Below are 20,682 nucleotides of genomic sequence, written 5' to 3' on the forward strand. Positions count from 1 at the left end.
ACATATATATTCCTTGGAATACCTGCTAATACTTCATATAAAACAATGTAAGTTTATCTATATTTTGTGTATGTATATTCTGAAGCCACTATTTAAGGCCAAATCTTCGTTCGCAAAGCCCAGTCATGACTGACTGACTGATGATTTAAGGCCAAGCATTTGAGGTAATGAAATCTTGATATAGGCACTTTAAAATATTCATTTAAGGCCAAGTGTTTGAGGTAATGAAATCTTGATATAGGCACTTTAAAGTATGCCACTATCCTTCACTAGCTCTTGATGCAGTATTAGACCAAGACACAACTTGTGGGGCAGCTACCGTCAGTGCCCAACAGGAATGACCCCTCTGCAAAGGAAAATAGAAAATAGCTACAAATTACTATCTTTTTTAAGATCTATACAATTCACAATCAGTTTTCAAACCAGCCAGTCTATACACTGGCACTGATAATGTAAACGTACTAAAAGCATTTCCAAGAACGTGTTTTCAACCTTCCAATCTGCCCTAGAAGGCCACAATTAAACATTACATCCATCACCTACCCTAGAAAATAGGAAGTACCTTGTTAACTATCACATATAATTTCCGAATTACTTAGTAATTAAAGAGAGCTGAGAAAATTCTGAAGAAAGAAGAAAGCTTTGCATGCAAGCACTGAAATGAGCACACAGATATGAGGACACTACCTGATATCCTGCTGACATACGTGCTTGCTACAGACATTTCTGATGTTATTCCCAAATCCACACACAAGTGTTCCGTTTTGCAAATACCACGAGTGCAGATGCAGCCCCCATCACAGTGCTGCCCTTCAGTGTGAGGACAATACAGTTGCATGTTTACACGTTCTCTTTCACAGAGAGAACATTCAGCTGAATTCACTCAAGGGTCCACCTTCACTTTCTGCAGAACTGTTTTGCCATCAGGGGAAATTGGAGCCAAAGCCATTTGAATAATAGAGGTTTAGAACTGAAAGAATATTTTGAATGTGCAGAAGCATTTTTTAAATAATTCTTGGAAATTATTCTAAGGCAACCAACACAGATCAGCAGCTCCATTCACCTCTTCCAAGACAAGATAAAATACATTTCAGGCTATTCATGACAGATGTCTAACGTGTTTCTAACTCTCTCCAATGACAGGGATAAAGACCTCCCTAGGAAGCTAATGCAGAAATCAAGAATGTTTACAGTCTTGAGGAAAATGTCCAAGTAACAGTCTGTAACAAGGGCAAAGGGACGCTGTGTCATGGCATTCAGAGACCTGCTCTGTCCTTCCAACAGATGGATTCCAAGATGAAGCTCTGTAGCTGTTCTAATAACAGCCTGAACTGAGTAATGGGCTGTATGGCAGGAGTCATGTAACCCTTGCTCTTATCTACTTAGTAATAATTGCAACCTAAATATTAAAGCTCATTCCTGCATCTGTAGTTACTTTCATGTCCAGAGAAAATTAAGCATCTCAGGCTTAATCTAAATCTAGCAGGCATTGAAAACAATCAATTACTGTCTGTTCTTTTTTTTCTTTTCTTTTTTTTTTTAACTGCTAAGTACTTCATATCATTATTAGGCTCTGCTCATTCTTCTCTGTCCTGAACTAAATAAACCAAGCTGTTTCAAATTTTTCCTGCAAGGCCACATTCTCTAAACTTTTTTTTCTTCCCTGCATTCCCTGAAACCTTTTCAGTTTTTCTACATTTTGTTTAAAATGTGGTAGCCTAGATTGGGCACATTGCTTCAGCTGAGACATCATCAGCCCAAGATTTTTTGAATATTTACATTTTTTTATAATATCTTAATATTCAGAATATTTGTATTCAGGGTTTATGATTTCTTGAAATTTTGCTTTTTTTCCTTCTAAATATTTGGTAAAGCCTAATGAATAATCTACTTTCAGAGCTAAGACATATAAATATACAAATCTAAGTTTTCTACTCTTTTATCCATTTACTGACATAATATTTTACAAAGCAAAACACAGCTTTTCAGATAGAGAAGTCTGAAGTAAGACAGTATTGGATCCTACTGCCCATGGGCCAATAAATGAGTTTGGAGTCATGCCAAATCAGTGCTTTTCTACAGTGACAACCTAAAATGAGCACACTTGCAGTCAAACTGCAGATTCTAAGATGAAAGGTAATAAAATTCTGACTGCCAGAGAGATTTCACCCACAGTGTTTCTAAAGGCTCAGATACAGCAATGCAGCTTCCAGCAAAAACCAGTTCCCATTTCTGATAGTTTTAAGCAAAGGAAAAACAAGAATTGACTTGCTATCTCCTAGTCAGGAATAACCCAGAACATCTTCCTAGTCCTTAAAAAGAAAGTCCTATCACCAAAAACCTTTCAGGCTTTCCTTATTGTAAGACCATTCATTAAAAAAAAAAAAAAACAAAACCAAACAAAAACCCCCCCAAAAAACCAAAAACCAAAGAGGTAAAAAGTGAGGAAGAGGCAATGAAGGGTGCAACATTTAAAGAAACTCATTCCAAGTCACACTGAAGATATTTCAGGGATTTCACACACACACATGGCTGTAAATTGCTGTGGAGTTCTGCCAGAAAGCAAAAGTATTTCATATTTCCATTAGTTCCCTCTGCTATGGGGATAGAGCAAGACAATCCATGCAAAATCTGATTCCTTATTTTCTAACACGCTGTTTGCTAGACAAAAAAAAAAAAAAAAGAAAAAAAACAACAAAAAACCCAAACTAAAAAACAACAACCCAACAAAAATCTCAGGGAAATTTTTCATCTAAGTTTTATAAGACTATAGATGATATTTACAAAAGGGTTTGCAGTTAACAAATTCCAGTTATTTCTGATGATAAGCTAATAACAAACATTGAGCAGAGAAAAGTATTGATTCAATTGCTTAAAGTAATAAAGGTAAAATTATTTATTTTTTGGTAAACAGAATGTTTGAGTAGTGATAAACAAAGATAAAAGCCACCGTTTATTGTCTATAAAAATTATTGACTACAACAAGTGGAAGACTGAATCTAGGGATTCCCCATAGAACTGCCCTTGATTTGTAAAGCTTAGCAATGGACATCTGCCACTGAAATAATTTGTCTGCACAGATTTATTTTTCAGATAGAGGTTCCCCAGAAAGCTTTATTGTTCTTCCAGCAATCTCGTGAGAGTATTATAGTAAGCACAGTAATTTTTTCTAATCTCTGTGAAAAACACTCTTCCCCCTCAAAGTCAACAGAATATCAGGACACACTACTCTGCAAGGTATTTGAAAAGACAGAGAAAGCATACATATTGTTGTATTCCTGTCCTTCATAAAAGGCTCACTATATTGCTTTGTTTTCAGAAAAAGAGACTTTCTAAAATTTCATTTTAGAACAGAAATTAAAAACTACAATAGAACAATGTTCTTTACAGAAAACGACCTACTATAGGTCATTTATTTATATTTATAGAGACTATATCTATATAGAAATACTCAAAGCTTCAACTGAAGCATACTTGCTTGCCATATTTGTCTTTCCATTCAGAGCTTCCAACAAGTCAAGCAAAATTCAGCTTCATTATTCTCTAGAAATGCTATGTCCAAACAAATTCTGGATCCCTCTTTTTGAACATCAAAGTAGCACATTTAGTGACACTATTCATGGCTTATCTATCATTAACAACATGAACAGGAAAATACCAAGAATTACCTAATAACCATCTATCTTTGCTGCCCAGGAGACAAGGACACATAGGTTTTAATTAAGCATCCAGAAAGGATGCCTGCTTTTAAAGCTTTGCCCTTTGAACTCAGCCAAAGTTGGCATAGTAATAACAATCATAAGAGAATCTTGGTATGCCCTGAGCTCACATTACCCGAAAAGTGACTGTACGTTCCTCAGACAAGGGGGAAACAGGCAGCAACACCAGTCACAGTAAACCACAAGAGGGGAGAAGGAGTAGGAAACCAGTAATAAACAAACCAACAACTACATATTTCACACCTATCTCCAAGGAAAGCTGTGGTTTCTCTCTCATGCTGATTGCAGAGGGATGCCCCCATGTTTTAGGGCTATGTACACTGTGTGTTCAACTTTTTTGGCATAAGGCTTCATCCTCATTTCAAGATACAACACATGAGAAAACACTGTTAATATGTGGAAATATAGCCTACTGGGGGGAAAATAGTCAATCCACGGTACTTAAACTGGTAGTAATGCAAACATATATATGTGATTGCAGCTTCATACTTGCACCGTATTATTTGAAGTTTTCCAAAGGACCCAGCAGCTTATCTGCTGCCCAGTTCTGCAATCAGGGATTTATTTTGTTGGCATCAGAATTATTTAGCAAATGCCCCTGGAATCTCATTGCTATTAGATCACAAGGATCTTCTTCATCCACAAATTACATAGTACTAAAAGCCAACCAACCAACCAGAAAATCCCAAAAGCAAAGCAGAAGTGCAGAAGCAAAGAGCAGGTTCTCTGTGCCATTTACTATACGTATGAGTACTACACATGGTGGGATACTGTTCTAATTCATCTGTCAGAGTCCTGGATTCTCTAAGAACAAGTGGTGAGGGAAGTCCTAGAATTAGATAAATAGAGGTTAAATTCTCAAGTTAACACTAGCAGAGAACTATCTTTAAACCCCCCGTTATCCAACTCTTCCACACACTAATTCTGTGTGGTGAAGTGAAATTGAGAACAAATGGAAATGAATGCAAATGTGTGAAGGGTTGTGACTATCTTAGCTAACTTCAGGTTCCCTCTCTCCACACCTGCAAACCATCTTTCCCAAGTTAATGGCTCCCAACCTAAGTCTGCAAGTTCTTTAATGTTAGACTATACAAAGACACATCTCAGTTTTCCTAAAACTGAAAACATTACTAATATTAGATTTGTGAACACAAAGATAATATTCAAAATGAACAAGAAACTCTGGAAAAACATAAAGTAGTGGTTTTCTACCAAAGCATGAAAAATATTTTGAGGGATTTGCTAAACATTACTGCTGAATATAATCTTCTGTGGCTTATAATGTGGAGTAAAGATTAAGTAAATCACTGTCTTGCCTGACAAGGAAAACATCTATTTTAGAATGCCTCAAAAATTTGGTTGGTGTGTCATTATGATGACATATTCATTTTCCCTCAGGCCTTCACACTAAAATGCAATTTTATAGATGGCATCATAAATTTTAAGGACTGTGTATGGCAGTGACATTTACTTGAATGTTCTTCATGATATACTAATACAAAAGCAATATATGTGAGAAAGAATAGAAAAAAAATTCCAAGCACTACAGCACAGATGCATTTACTCTATTTGCTACTGTAATGACAGTAGATTTCACCATTTGTGAAACATTTTTCAGTGTCTGCCACTCCTAGAAATATCAACAGTTAAAACTACTTTTGATTAAGCAATTGGGAATCAGGTTTTCAATACATGTTCTAGGAACTTGTTAAAAGAGAGATGTACATTCAAACCCCATTTAAATTCACTCAAAAAACCCCTGAATGGACTGTTGAGGTCATGTATATACAAATATTAACGCATAAAAAAAAAAAAAAGGAACACAGGGTGAAGAGCAAAATTTTTGTGTCATAAAGTCACTGATTTTCAGATACAGTGTGAGTATTGTCCTCCATGAAATTATAAAAGAATCTTCCTTACTTAGAGCCTAGATCAGCAGAAGCCTCAGTTACTTGAAAACTGGTATATTCACAAATTTTCCTTTTAAATTGCTGTTCTGTAGAAGCTGAATTAAACAGGAAGAACGAAAACCTGAAGAGTGACCAGTCTCAATAAGACTGATTTGTACTTCAGAAGTAATATGAGATTTTGGATCTTTCCTGTTCTCAAGGTACAGCTTGAAATATCTTAAACAGCAGGACCATTAGGATCACTTTCCACTAGCCAGAATAGAGGCATTCAAAATTGAGTGCCAATTTTAACAAATCAGTGATGAAATTAAATCATTACCATCTTCCTTAGCTTATGGATGGGGAAAAAAAAGGACGTCTTAAATATTCAAGCTGTGTCATTTGAAACACCTGAGGGCTTTTAGCATCCTGACTAGGAATATTTAACATGGAATAACTGAATTTTTTTGCTATAATAAAGTTGGGGTTTAAAATTATACAAAAGAGAGAACAAATAAGGTGATGGATGAGGACACCTGTAAAAAAATCTCTCTCTAACCAGACTTTGGAGTAAAAACCTTGAATTTGTATATGGGCTGGTTATAAAAATAAGGGATCAACTTTGAGAAGTTAAATACTGGAAAAGTTAGATGCTGCATCATGGCATTACTTGGAACAATTTGGCAGAATAAAACACAATATTCCTTGTTTGCATAATAAGTGTTTTTGGTAAAAGCATTTAAAATCAAACTTTCAGTGAACAGAGGAGGCTTTTCTTCAGTTTTGGTAACACCTCTCACATTTGACTACAATGACCTGGCTTATTATATTTTAAATATATTTTAGTTCATATTTAAATATAAATTACATATCTATAAAATAACACTTAGGCATGATCTATGGTTTTGGCAGAAATCAACAGTAGGTGTTTCTTTTATTCTATTAAGCCATGAGTACATATTTCTTTCCAAGAAATCTCTTACAAATAATTTCTATTAGTCTCACAGCATTAGTGTGGCAAAGAATAGGGAGCAACCCAACCTTTGGCAGTATCTACTATGGAATTAAAGGCACCTGCCATGCATTTAAGGACAGATTCCTTGCAACCTTCTCTGTCAGACACCCACATAGAGACAACACACTGTATAAAGTTATGAATCATGGGTGGTAGAAAGTATCTCTCATTTTTGTTTCAGCTTTTACTGCTTGGCAGCAGAAAATGTGACGCCTGTGAGAAAAAATTGGCCATCTTTAATCACTCTGAAATTAATAGATGTATTCTCTTGAAAAGACTACATAAAAAAGTATAACTATTATTCAACATGTTCATAAAGGGCAAAATCTAATCCTTGTGAGCCTGGCATTCTCACAAATCTTCTGGTAACTTCTGCCACAGAAGATTCTGAGAGCGGCTGATTTTCCAGCCACAACCTGTACGAGGAACACAGCATAAAGAAGAAAAACAAACACACCAATCAAAAATCTTGCAATTATGAAGAAAACCAGATTTTTCTCTTCTGTCCAAACAGAAATTACTGCAATTGCTCTTTTTATGCAGCTTCAGCAGAGCAGAATGAGTCAGGGTAGATTCACAGAGCTATGGCAACGCTTGAATGCACGTCCCAGGCAATCACTGCTCTTTGATAGAAAATGACTGTAAACATGCCTGTACATAAGAAAAACATAGATTTCTTTTCTTCTCAGAATTCCACTGGATAAGAGAAATTTTCAGATAGTGGGAGTAGTTTCATTTCTCACTAATTTAGCTACAGTGAACTTCTGTTAACATACTATTCTAGGTAGGGCTTGCTCAATTTCATGAACTACAGGTCTCACGTATTGGTAAAGCTTTTTATGTTTTTAAAATGAATTTTAAAATGAAATTAAAATATTGCTTGATTTTGACTGACAGACCACAGAAGAGCATGCATGCAAGGAGGACTCGGTGTTTTCTAATTTCGACTTTGATAATTAGGAAGTCCAACACAAAATTGATCATATTAAAAAAATTGGTAGAAAATAAATAGGTACTCTTTCATCGTACTTTGGTACCATAGAAACAAAACTCTTTCTGTATTCTACATTTTTAACAATTGGTGGCAAAAAAATAATAAAGCCCCAGCTGTTTTTCCTATCTAGTTACATTTAATACAACACACCCAGAGAGGGTGAGGCCTCTCCATGTGTGGAGACATTCAGGATCTGGCTGGACACAGTTCTGGTTAATCTGTCTAGCTCAAGATTCTCTCAAATCTACTCCACTAGGATTGGACTACATGATCTCAAGAGGTCAATTCCAACCTTAAGAATTCATGTAAATAACTGGTCTGCACACAAATAGGCACAAAAGGATTAAGGAAAATTGTACTTAATTTCAGCTTTTCTATTAAACAAAAATGGACTATTTCTCCTCATCTCCTTCAAATTTTAAATTTCAAATGACTGTGAGGCTAAAGACTTTGCCTGTGTATTATTTAATCTTTCCTTCTGAATAAGTGTCCAGAGTATTTTAGTCAGCACTGCTATGGATGTTTCCAATGAGGCTTGAAATCCAGGTTCTGCTTGTTCAATGAAGAAAAGTTAAGAGGACTTGACAATTTTCATCAGACATTTTCTTCAGCATTCTTTAATAAATTTTTGCCCTAAGAAGATTATGTCAGTGCTGTTATCTTTAATTAAACATACCAAGGGGATAATTTCCATGTTTTCTGTGAACAGCGATGGCCTCTTTCAACAGGAAGGGCTTTTAAGGTCCTGTATTGTACTGCAGCTTTTGAACTAAAATGCATCTCCAGGGAATTACTGTTATGAAGGTTCACTTACTTTCTCAACACTCCCAAAATCTCAGGAAAGAACCATTTTTTCAATTTGTACAGCCTGCTTTGCTCCATGATGACTCTTATTTGCTTGTTTCCATCCCCATATCTTGTTCAGAACTGTCTAGGTGAGTAGTATCTTTAATAATTTATTTTTAAGGAATACTAATCTTGAAGGAATCTCATGAAATTTCAGGACTAGGGACTGGGTCATTCTCCTGTTTTTAGGTCATGTTGAGAAGAAAAAAAAAATCCCACCATCTTTTATTCTCTGTCACAATGTAACAGGGATATTTTGAAGATGCTTAAAATTTCAGTGTAAACTTGAAATAGAAGACATGGTCATAGAAAACACTCAACTAAAATAGTTTTGGCCATAACTGTGTTTAAACCTAAAAAAATCCCTGCATTTGGTGCTACTGTCACTTTCTCTCAAGCAACTAAATTGAGCTCTGTATAAACAGAAATGTATATGATGCTACTACACTTATATATTAAAGCCTTATGTTCTCCTTCCACACTTTCTATAGAAATTGGCATTCATTTAAGTTAAAAAAAAAATAAAATCACAATCTCAATTGCGAGAGGCAGGAGGGATTTTAAAAACAAATTACATGGGTTTTTTGCCAATAAGCAAACACATTCTGACAGGGAACTGGTATTAGTAGGTACAGATGGTGAAACAGCAGCAACACTCAATTTCTCTGTAGTAACAGTCTGCAGACTCACTGATTTTAGGATTTTTTGCCTATATTATAGAGTTAAATATTCCCTACTTACAATAAGCCTTAGTGTAGGTAGGAAAATAGAAGAAACTACAGATTTTGTACTAAGAAATTGTTTTGTTCCATTTTTTTGCCCCCTCATAGGCAGGTCTCACTCAGGTTTTCATTTTATAATAATGTTCTAGTTTCTCTCTGCCAGTTTTAAACTCTTGTAGTGATCTGTAATAAACATTCTGGCACAGCTTTATTTTCAGTCAAATCCCTCTAGGGAATAGAGTGATTTAACATGAAATGTGTATCCCATCCTGCTGCTTTCTGTAATCTACTCAGACCAAATGGGGATAAGGAGTACTTACTTCACACAAATTAAAATGAGACGTTTTGGCCAAATTTGAACTCCAATGGAGGTATTTGAAAATGTTACCCATAATCTTACTTTAGTCTCCCAAGTCTAGCTAATAAAAACTTCAAACTTCTCCCATTTACCACTGCTCCAGTTTCTGCCTCCAAATCCATTTTGCTTAAAACAGAATACTGTCACCCTTATAACAAAACCTAAAACTTGAACTAGATGTTGGGTACTTTCTTAAAAGTTTCCTGAGAGAAAAAAGTAGGACTGACAAGTCACATTTATGATCTCCAACTTAAAGAGGACAAGAATAATGCATATACTTGTTTGTCTCTGAATGGCTGCTGCTGGCTGAGTGATACTTTCATGGAAAAAGGTTTATACAGATCCAAAGAGGTCTCCCCACAAAAAAACCCCAACTGAAAACATGCAACCATACATGAGAGAAAGGAAAAATTATCCAAAGCAAATTTTTAAAAATGCTTCATAGAGTAAACAAAACATCTAGCACACAGTTTTTAAAGTTTACAGAATTAGAAGTAAAAAAAAACACTGATGAGCTTCAGATTGTAAGTTCACCAATCTTATTTTTCATGGAATTATGCATTTTTTTTACATGCTTTAGCATTTAGAAGGTTTAAAGACCTTGTCTTTATCTTAGATAGAAAATATGCGACCCAAGCAATTTTTAATGTTCAATATTAAACAATTATTAGGGAAATGGAAGCAATGCCTGCCTGTCTCTTTTACAATTAACTAAAAACCAAACAACCAAACCCAAAGCTTGTTGATGCAATATTAGAACTGGTTATATGTGATACCTTCTCAAATCATATTTCTACATTAAATATCTGCTAACCCAAAAAAGTGAGAAATGCTTAAACTGATTTTTAAAAAAATAACAAACCAAATAAACTTCAACAATTGTACCTGCAACCACTGGAGATTTCCTGTCATCCAGAAGCTGAATAGCAGTACTGGCTGTCACTACATTGCTCTTGTTTGCAGTTTCTGCAGGGTTTATTAAGAAAAAAAGTAAAAATAATTGAAAAAACATATTGCAGAATGAGGCAACTGAGCTCTTTTCCCCCTGGTTTGAAATAACAGTCCACATGGATTTAGTGCTCAGAAAATAAAGTAGTAAACATCATGTTCTATGGGTATACACAGAACACATAGGCACTGCCATTTTAAATTCCCCAGCATCCCAAACCCAAGCTTAAAACACTGAAATGATTATCAGGTTTTCACTCTGCTAAAATGGCAACAAAGGCGACAACTTTTGGTTGGGCTTCTCATTAGTGTGAACATTTCTTCTGTTGGACTTGACTTCCTTAAAATACCAGGCTGTAAGTTCAACCTGTGCAAATATTTAAAGCAAAGTGTTACACCACACCTTGGGGTTCCCCTTGGAGCCCTGTAAGAGATGAACCTGGACAAAGGGCCAGTAAAGTAGCTGCAGATTTCAATGCATATTTCAGATTAACATTTGAGATCAGCTACAGAGCCCACTCAGTACTGACATACTTGGAGTCCTTTCAGCATCATATATGTCTCACAATTTAGAGAATGACAAAATGATAGACCTGTGCTGAATGGGATTGAATACACAAAGCTCCCAGGTATTTGCTCAGCAGCTCTTCTGTACCAGAGTGGAAAATGGTCAGCATTAAAAATGTTCTCCTTATCTTCAGCTGTCAGGAAGTCTCTTGAGAAGAAAGAGAGACAGAAAACACTTGTTATTTGTTGTGTGGCACACAGTAGTTTCTAGCTTTGAAAGACAATTAAAAAAAAAAATGCAATTTTTAGGGAAAGGAAATGGTTTGGAACAATTCTTCTAATATCATTTGTTCAACAAAAGGGTTAAATTTAGCCACTAATAAATATTTGTGACACACTTACAATCACTTCAGCTGTGGAAGATGGAAAAAGTACTGAAAAACAGTACCTCTAAGTACTGTTAAAAACATTTTTGCTGATGTGTACAAATAAAAATGTTTAGTCTAAAAGGCCTTTGTCTTTTAGCACAATGTAAGAACTGTGAACTGTACAAGGTGGAAAATGCACTGGAGATTTGATAGTCTGTTGGCACTGGTATTAAGTAGTGAAAAAAAGAAATGATTTTACAGCCTATTTTCCAGTTCCTATGTAAGGGGTGGTAGTGGGCAACTACTTTATTCCTCAATAATTTCAGGCAATGTTGACAGAGGAAAAGTTGTGTCAAGGGACAAGAGAAAGTATGGTGTCCACACAGTTGTTCTGGTTTGCTGTCTGACAGTAACAAATTGGTGTGCTATTGATCTCACCCGTCAGGCTATTTGAACTACAACAGTAGTTGTGGTCAGATAGGCACCATATAATTTTATATTAAATAAAATTATCATAAATATCAAGTGCATATTTTCTTTTGCATGCATAATACCTCCATTAGATTACATCTTCTCCAAGCAAAATAGGAAACCCTTGTGTAATGAGATCTCTTGATTACTCTCACACTCAGTCCACTTCTGCCACTTGGTTTTATTTCAACACTGAAAATGTTTTCCGCAACAGTGATGAAAAATCTCTGAAAAAGCCTACAAGTACTTGTTTTTAGATGGGGTAGAAAAAAAAAAAATCATCATCTGCAGGTGTAGCATATTCATAATTCTGCTCTGAAGAATAAAGATGTGAAGCTGGGAGTATGTGTGTGGAGAAAGTAAATATATGGGCTACTCGTGTAAAATAGTTCATTGTTCCAAATGTTCCAGTTGAACAAAGAATTTAAGGGATCCTATGAGATCTTTCTAACTTGTTCTATCTGAAGAAACAGTAGATGGGCTTCATAAAAATAAACATTTTTTCCCTTCTTTTCTTATATGGCTGCCAAGTACAGCTTTGTTACTTACTGGTTAGTGAGCTGCTCTGGACCCACAAACAGGTTGATACGAGATAGTCCAGTCCGTGTTCCAAGGAAGGCAACTTCCACTCCTTTGTCAGAGTTTCTGAAATGGCAAAGATAATGCTTTCAGATAATAAAAAGATAAAGCTATATTACTGGTCAAAGAAAGTACAAGTGTACTGTAGTTTTTGAGAAATATTATCTTAAGCATAGTTCCCTTTTATTGATTTATTTTTAAATGCTGGTTTTTAAGTTATGGACATGTGGGTTTTGAAAAATATGCAGTGTAGAAATGCTATTTAGGCCAAAAAATCACTAAAAAGTCAAAGACAGTACGTTTTGTAGGATTTGTAGGGAGGGTTTATATGGAAGTCATAGTATAAAAAGGCATGACATAGCTATATACCAACTATTTAACCACTGGCACTCAGTGATTCTGAGATGGGTAGGAATTCCAGATCTTGCTCCCAGTCCATTCAACACTTCCATAGTATGTCTATGCTTCAACTCATAGGTGTGAATGGTGCTCAAGCAACCAAGTATAGAATTTCATTAGTTTTATTGTGGAAATTACAACTAATCACCATGATGTACACTGCAAGATAAGCACTTAAGACTGAACTCGAAATTGGTGCTATTTGGGATCAAATGGTTAAAAAAATATCTTCATGCATATCATAGTTTGTTAGACATGCTACCAGTTCACTAACATATGTGTCAAAAATACACCCATGGCTGATAGATAAGGTTGACACAAAGCCTGCTTACTCTGATTTATTCAATGCTAGGCTGGTCCAATAAGCTTCAATTGGTGCACTCACAACTGCATCAAACAGAACTTCCTGGATCAATTCTTTATCACCTATTACAATATATTAAAATCAGTAAATGTATGTGCATACAGAGAAATTTTTTTAGATGACTAGACAATAGGTTTTCTTACATTGTACATTATTTTATCTGTGATATGCTTTCAAAAGTTTTGCATTATGAAGCACTCACTATGTAATATTAAATGGTATTTTACAACAATGCAGTTTTTCATATATAATTTCACTGCACTAACAACAATTTAGATAAAAACCCAAACATTGATCCTCCACTTCTCTTGTAACTTGTCCATGTATACATTATGTAATGCTCCCATTTGCACATGACATAAGGTTAAAACAAGCAGGTCTACTAACACTCACATTTCTGCAGGTGGGCAGAATATGCACTTACCCACTTGAATTTTTTATTCTACTTTGCAGTTCAGAAATGCTAATTTGCATACCCATCCTCCCTAAGATGTTTATAAAATATCTCATATATTCTTTAGAGGCATGATCCAAGGATTGATTCAGACCAATTCTGTTTAACTTACAAAACCAGATGGAGTGATAATTTTGCATAGCATAGCTACAGCATCCGAAAAGAAACCTGAATGTTTGTTTCAGGCATGTTGTTCACTGCAAAAGTCAGAAATCTGAATTGTCAATATCTTTATTGATACCCTGGATAAAGCTCAAAACCAATTGAAATTCCAAAGTTACGTCAGCCAAGCAATCCTATCTCAAACTAACACCGGTTGAACTAAGTAGCTTTCCATTTTGTAGAAGGTTCAGTGCAACAGTTTTTAGCTGGGGTAAAGCCTATTTAAGTGCACGTTTAACAAAATACTTGCATTGCAGCAATGGCTCTTTTCCCGTGAGGTAGCGTTTAATTGCTTCTAACTGAGTCATTCGACGGTGCTCAGGATGTAAGTCAGTGTTGCAATAGGACCTGTGAACACGTTGTCAAGACATTAAAATGTTATTATATGTGTAAGAATGATCTCCCTTTGTCTTCGAACATAAAGAATTGGGCTCTGCAAGCACAAACAATATGAAACCAAGAAGGGTAACAGACACCAATTTCATGCTTTATTTAAGGCTTACCATTCATCTGCTAAAGATACATCAGGGTGCTCTAAATCATGTAAACCTGTAACAGTAATAATAATGGGTTACTTAGGGAGCAGTCTGGGTAACAGATGGTTATTTGCATACACTCCATAACATAAACCCTTTTTGGAAAGTGCATTATTACCACAATGAAATAAATCACAGTAAACTATGCTCAAATACACTTCAGGGTCTAACAAACTTGCAAAAGCCAGCTAAATCAGATCTAAAACTGAAAAGGTAGGAAAACTTTTTTGTTCTAGTATGTTTAACTCATACAAATTACTCACATAATATATTTAAAGTTAAGAAGAAAATCTGAATAAAGACAAATACAAAATGGTAACAAACTCCTGTTCATACTCCCTTGTTCTCTTCGGCCAGTAAAGTTCTTTATGCTAAAATATACACTTCTCATTTCATGTGAGTTGTTCTCCTTCTCTTTTAAGAAAAAAGTTGTAATTCCCTCAAAACCTAAGGACACAGCCCATGAACACAAACAATAATTTATGGGATCATTCAGAATAGTTTTTTTGTGCTAACAGGTCACGCAAATGCTTGTAAATAAGAACTATATCATTAGTTATATAGCACAATAAAAATGTACTTTGGCAATTTTAAAAACTCTTAAAACACTTATCAATAGACAATAAGAAAATAGGGTTCAGAAGGCAGGGTCTGGGTTTAACCTGCCAGAGCACATAATAAACAATGACAAAACAACAGGGGTTAAGGAAAGCAGGGAAGCCAAAACCAGAACTACAACTGTAGTCCTTGGGGAGGACAGTGAAGTGTCAGTGATGGAGAATCAGTGAAGGTAAGAGTGGGAGAGAAGGAACTGTAAGTTATGGTTCTGTTAACACTTCTGGTGATGCATCTGGGAGCAAATATCAGACAGACTGCTGAGATGTGTGGCTGGATTAAAGAACATCAGGGAGAGGTATGTTGGGAACAGTTTGGAGAGCAAGCAGCTCTGAATCTCCTGCTGTGCTCTCTTTCTATCTAGACTTGTATTTGCTGCTCAACTGACTCAAACTTCAAAGCATTTCTTTTTATATCTCTCCTAAGTACAGGGACATATTCGTGTCACAAAACACAGCTGAGGAACAAAGACCTGAAGAAATTAAGTATCTTGTTTGACATCACTGACAAAACAAGAAGAATTGGAAATGGAGACTTCAGCACAAAATCTGAAAGAATTCCCATATTGAAACATTTTTTGCTCAGTAATTTCTAAAACTTTTCTAATCTCTCTTCAATCTTCTGAAATGCCTCTACTTTTTCTTCATCTTCAGAAACCTTGTTGCAAAACACCTTTTATCACCACACACAGTGGACTCCTGCACTCATTTAATTGGAGACTTATCAAAAAGCAAAACCATAAAGAAAGAACAGTTCTTTCCCTGGTCACCTCCACTGCTGCTATAAATATGTAAATCCTTGTAGATAATGCCCAAAGCAATTATAGCTATGAAAAAGTTCACAATGTATAGTCTGTGAAGAAAAATGCCATAACAATTACAGTGCTCTTAGTGGTTACTTCATTTAGAAAACACCACAAATAATTAACATTGGGCCTGAGTGATTCTCTGGAACATTGAGAGAGGACAGAAGATGACCACATCTAAAGAAGATTCACAGTCTGACTATACTTAATATAACTGAGGACAAAAATCCTGTGAAGTAAAAGATCTTCAAATAAAATAAAAAAAAAAAAAGGAAAAAAAATCTAATTACCTTATGGAATCTCCAGACAAACATAAAAGCTTTAGGACTACCAAATCAACAATAAAACTACTGTGTAAGCAACATGAGAAGGTAGGTATCTTACCTTCTTCTACAGTTACATTCCCTCTGAAGAAATATTTTCCATGTCCTCTAGAGAGAGCCACACCTAAACTGTGCACAGAAATAAAGCAGACCTTGAAATCTGTGAGACAAACAACAGCAGACATTCAGAGCTATTTTCATTTCTAACATCTCCAGCTAGTGTACTATGATTAACTTTAAAACTGTTTGTTTCCAAACCCTCACAGATTATATTTATTTTACAACTAGTTGCTTCAATGATGTGGCTGCAACAATTGGCTGTATTTATGTGTGCTTAGAGGTGCAGTAAACCATTATTCTCTGGCAAACTAATAAATGAGCCCCTGTAAGCTCACTGCTGTTCACCCAGCATGAGATTTCTTCAGCTGGGCCTTGAACATGCCCATGGCTTTACAATGAAGGAGACAATTTTTTGTAATCAGAGTAAGCTGTTGAGAAACTACAGAAGTGTGGGAATTGATGGAGCTACTGAGAGGAAAAAAATTTCCAATGTGACAACAGCATCATGACTCCTCTTGGACTAATTTTTCTGTGTTTCTTATTTTTAGCTAGTATAGCTCTTTTGTATTGACTTTGGTTTCATAAATTATCAACAGTTACATACTCTGTTTTGGTTTGGTTTTTAGTCTACCATTTAAACTATCCAAGTTTAATGGCTGGGGATCCCATGCCTCTTGTTATTGAACACATACACAGAATACCTTCTGGCATTCATTCATTCAAGGGGATTATCTCAGGCTAAAAATCTGCCAGTACTTGAAGTACATGTAGAGGCACCAAATCCAAGAGCACACAAGCTGCAATCAACAGCTCAATCTGGGAAGGGGCTGAACACTAAAAGTCTTTGACACTACAATATAGATTTTAATAAATGTTGCCCCTGCTGTCTTCCCAAATCTACACTACAACCCATCAAAACTAGATATATACCATGCTAAAAAACCAGGACTTTTTCCTAAATATTTCTGTCCTCAGCATCATGACTTGCACCGCATGCATATATCTGTTTACTTAATAGGGCAAGATAGACAGTGCCAGTGGAAAAAAAACCACAACAAAACAAAACAAAAAACCCAACCAAACAAAAAACCCCCAGCAACAACAAAAAAATCCACAAAATAAAACCAAGACCAAACCTACACTGAGTATTACCACTCATGTGTGAATTTCAACAAGAATAAACACTGCATTAGAGGTCAGAGAAACGTGCCTATAGTTTCTCTATGTGGTAATGTAGCTCAAGTTATGTGAAACAGTTACATTGAAGAAAATTTCAGTTGAGTATTGCAACTGCCACTCTTCTGCTTTAAGCATGTTACCACTAGTACTCTTTTATTAATGGATTATTTCTGATTCAAATATGAGTATTTTTGAAGTGACTACCTGTCTTTCTTTTCTTTTTTTCCCCCCTGCCAAAATTACCAATGTACTCAGTTTTAGTTATAGAAATACACCAAAGGTAGTTCAGAGAAAAAAACCCATCCAAACCTCAAATTGGAAGTGAAACCCTATCTCATTTTACATTACGTTCTTGTTGTGGAAAAAAAAAAAAAATCAAAATGGGGCTCAATATGTAGTTACTTAAATGGATTATAGTATTTATAGCTCTCCAAGTACTTTCGAAAGCCTTTCGTTCAATGTAAACCTCAACTGAATATTTTTTCAATGAAACGTAAGCCATGACAAACACTGGGAGTTTGCCTGTGTGAGCTTGCACAAACTTTCCATCCCTGGAAAAGCTGAAAGGAATGCTGGTAGGCTCCTTTTCCTTGCTATTTTCAGCATTGTCCAGGGATATTTCATTGTCAACTTTTGCTGATGAGCTTTTAATGAGTTCACAAGCTCTGTATAAGCACAGACCCAATGAGTTGGATGAAATGTCCATTTATTATGGTCGGCTCTACCTGAATGGAGTCCCCTTGATGTCTGTATAATAGTAGTCATTTGTCATCACCAATACCCGCTTCTAGATTCAGAACAAGAAAGAAGGGGACGGGGGAAGAATTTAGTTTGCTATGAGAAATATATAAAAGACCAAGTGGTTAGTCCCTGATAAAATTACAAGTAATGTTTACATTCAGTGAGCAAAAAAAAAAATATACTGCAGTGAATAATATTTATAGCAAACTTAAAAACTGTTTAAAAATTATTGCTTGCTTTATATTTAGTTGGAACAATATATTAGACACTGTACCCCTTTGTCCACTGTCTTCTTCACTTCCATGGAGAATTTCCCTGTTTTCCGATTCACCATTGCATTTCGGAGCTGAAACGAAGGAAATGTGTGTCAATCCCTTTATTTCCATTTTCGATAATTCTTTTACCTCTGAGCTCTCCAGTACACTCATTCGGCCTAAGCAGTGCTCAATTTTCTTCATTTCTTTATTTTCAATAATTCTACTATGCACTGAAAAACCCCCTTACAGATTCTGTTATTGACTGTATAGGCCAAGACTTCTGCCATACAACTCTAAGGCACGTTGCTAAGGCACAGAAGATAAGAGCTTTCAGCATCCCTTATAGTAAAATAGCTCTTTGTGGAGTAATCTGGATCTTATGTGACACAGTGTGATTGACTATTTTGCAGTCACTGCATGGGAAGGTAAGGACTAGGTTCCCAGCTGGATTTAGGTGAAGTTAGACCAGGGCTCAGTGTTTAATTACATCAACAACTATACAGACTAAGAGAAAACACCACTTACCCCACACTATCCATTCTGCTTAAGAATCTACATTGGGTTGCATCCTAAACCAGCACCAGAAACTTCATCCTAACTGCATCAGAAATTAGAACTAGCCCATGAAAACAGAATGACAGCCCATTTGATCAGTAACCTGTTTCAGTGGGAACACAACTGCAGTGCTCTGCAACTCTCTCAGTTGTCCTTTGGTGTCAGGTGCCCCTTGCAAGGTAATAAATTTTAACTCTGTAATGGAAGCCCTAAGTCAGTCACAGCTTTAAGAATTGGCCTGGACCTCTCCCTCTCAAAGTTGTCCAAGAGACATTTTAAATCCCCCTCAAAACCAAGTTGTGTTACTTGTATAAACCAAAAACTCAGAGAAGCTAGGGAAATCAGAAAATAAATGGAGAAGAGTTTGTACACAATGATTTACCTGCTGCTCTGCAAGTTACATCTGTTACTTTCTAGATCACCACAAACAGTGTTTTTCTGTAACTGTTTTCTAGCCTCTACACCAGCTGCAGCCTCCCAAACCTGTGCTGCAAAGTCCCTTTCCCAACACCTCTAAAAACCCTTCCCTCAGCACAACCTATTTGCTCCCTAGGAGAGAAAAGTAGTCCTCCCAGAGGAGACAAACCCTCTCCCTTAGGTGAACATGCCATGATGATGAAAAGAAGAGTAAGAAAACCAACATCCATCCCCTGGGTCTACAGGACAAAATGAGCAGCAGGATGAGGACACGCTACCCTGCACAGCTGCTCTGAGGGCAGGGGCTCTGGGCTGCAACTGAAGAATGAAAATACAGGGGTTTTTTGAGAAATTCTCAACATTAGGGCTTTGAATTTGCCTATTTATCAGTTCAGGACTTCAGGGAAGAAATAAGAAAGTTACTGCTTAACAGTTATACCATCTATATATGGAAACATTTCATTTGATTGCTCTTAGATTTACTAATGGAAGAAGTGAGTTATTTCGCTTGTTGTGGTAAAAAGCACCTATGAATCTTTTGCAGCTGTAGTTTTCATTACAATTGGAAAATTCCACTATCACTAATCAATTCAATATTCAAAATGCAGAATAATATTGACAAAGGGAGTATTTTTATGTCTCTTCTATTGCTTATCTATCTGACCACAATTTTGAACATCATGTTCAAGTGAATAAATACCTCCTGTTCCAGAGTACCTCATGCCAGATTGGGCAATTCAGTCGGGTTTTAATGAAAAATTGTGAAGATAGACTTATAAATGCACTCTGCAGGCTTTCTGAGTTACCATGGAGTGAAAAGTGAATGACTAAACTTGCCAGTGAAGTATCTGGTTCTATTCTCATGAACAAGTTGAGCATGGCTGACCTATCAAAACCTGCAAACTTTGCAGCTCTTTAAATCTAATTCTAGGGCATCTAGATTTGAATTAACAGTCTTACTCTTCTGTCAGTGAGTGTAAAAGAATAATTTTTAGCTGGAGGCATATATAAAATAAAGCATATATTTTACTGTAGATTTTTTTTTTTTAACAATACATAATAGGCAATTCTGGAAATAGTTTCCTATTTTAAGTTTTGTGGTTTTGGACTTGGAGAGCTGGTCTTAATTAACCATCTACTTTCTAACATTTACAGAACAGTTCCATTTATCTTTAACATGGTTTTCATTTTTCTCCTATTGGTGCCTGCAGTTGTCTAAGACCCATTCCTCCCACAAGCCTCAGGCAAGTCATAGATTTACTAAAAGGTTCTCCAAACTCTCAGTAGTGTTTAAGATCAAGTCTGCACGTGGGATTTAGAGTTTTACTTTTCTTTCTTTTTTTTTTTTTCCCTGCTTGCTGTGATTGCATTTCTTGGCTTTGTAATCTGGTTTCTCAGC

General features: G+C 35.9%; 1 protein-coding gene across 5 annotated transcripts in view; it reads right to left on the minus strand.

The window, feature by feature from the left end:
• The window catches only part of CACNA2D3 (calcium voltage-gated channel auxiliary subunit alpha2delta 3), a 407,374-nt gene that overhangs the window by 67,720 nt on the left and 318,972 nt on the right, over nucleotides 1-20,682 (minus strand). For all 5 annotated transcript variants that reach the window (XR_004359078.1, XM_032699221.1, XM_032699220.1 and 2 more), the window contains 9 exons: nucleotides 18,329-18,400; nucleotides 18,039-18,100; nucleotides 16,136-16,203; nucleotides 14,299-14,344; nucleotides 14,046-14,143; nucleotides 13,148-13,241; nucleotides 12,387-12,482; nucleotides 11,085-11,206; nucleotides 10,429-10,509 (listed from right to left, as the gene is read on the minus strand). Coding sequence is in view for 4 of the 5 variants with exons in the window: in XM_032699221.1 (XP_032555112.1) it covers nucleotides 10,429-10,509; nucleotides 11,085-11,206; nucleotides 12,387-12,482; nucleotides 13,148-13,241; nucleotides 14,046-14,143; nucleotides 14,299-14,344; nucleotides 16,136-16,203; nucleotides 18,039-18,100; nucleotides 18,329-18,400 (739 nt within the window). In the remaining variant the exon portion in view is untranslated. The remainder of the gene's footprint in view (nucleotides 1-10,428; nucleotides 10,510-11,084; nucleotides 11,207-12,386; nucleotides 12,483-13,147; nucleotides 13,242-14,045; nucleotides 14,144-14,298; nucleotides 14,345-16,135; nucleotides 16,204-18,038; nucleotides 18,101-18,328; nucleotides 18,401-20,682) is intronic.

The sequence above is a fragment of the Chiroxiphia lanceolata genome, chromosome 11 (assembly GCF_009829145.1).
Source record: "Chiroxiphia lanceolata isolate bChiLan1 chromosome 11, bChiLan1.pri, whole genome shotgun sequence".
Classification (NCBI taxonomy): domain Eukaryota; kingdom Metazoa; phylum Chordata; class Aves; order Passeriformes; family Pipridae; genus Chiroxiphia; species Chiroxiphia lanceolata.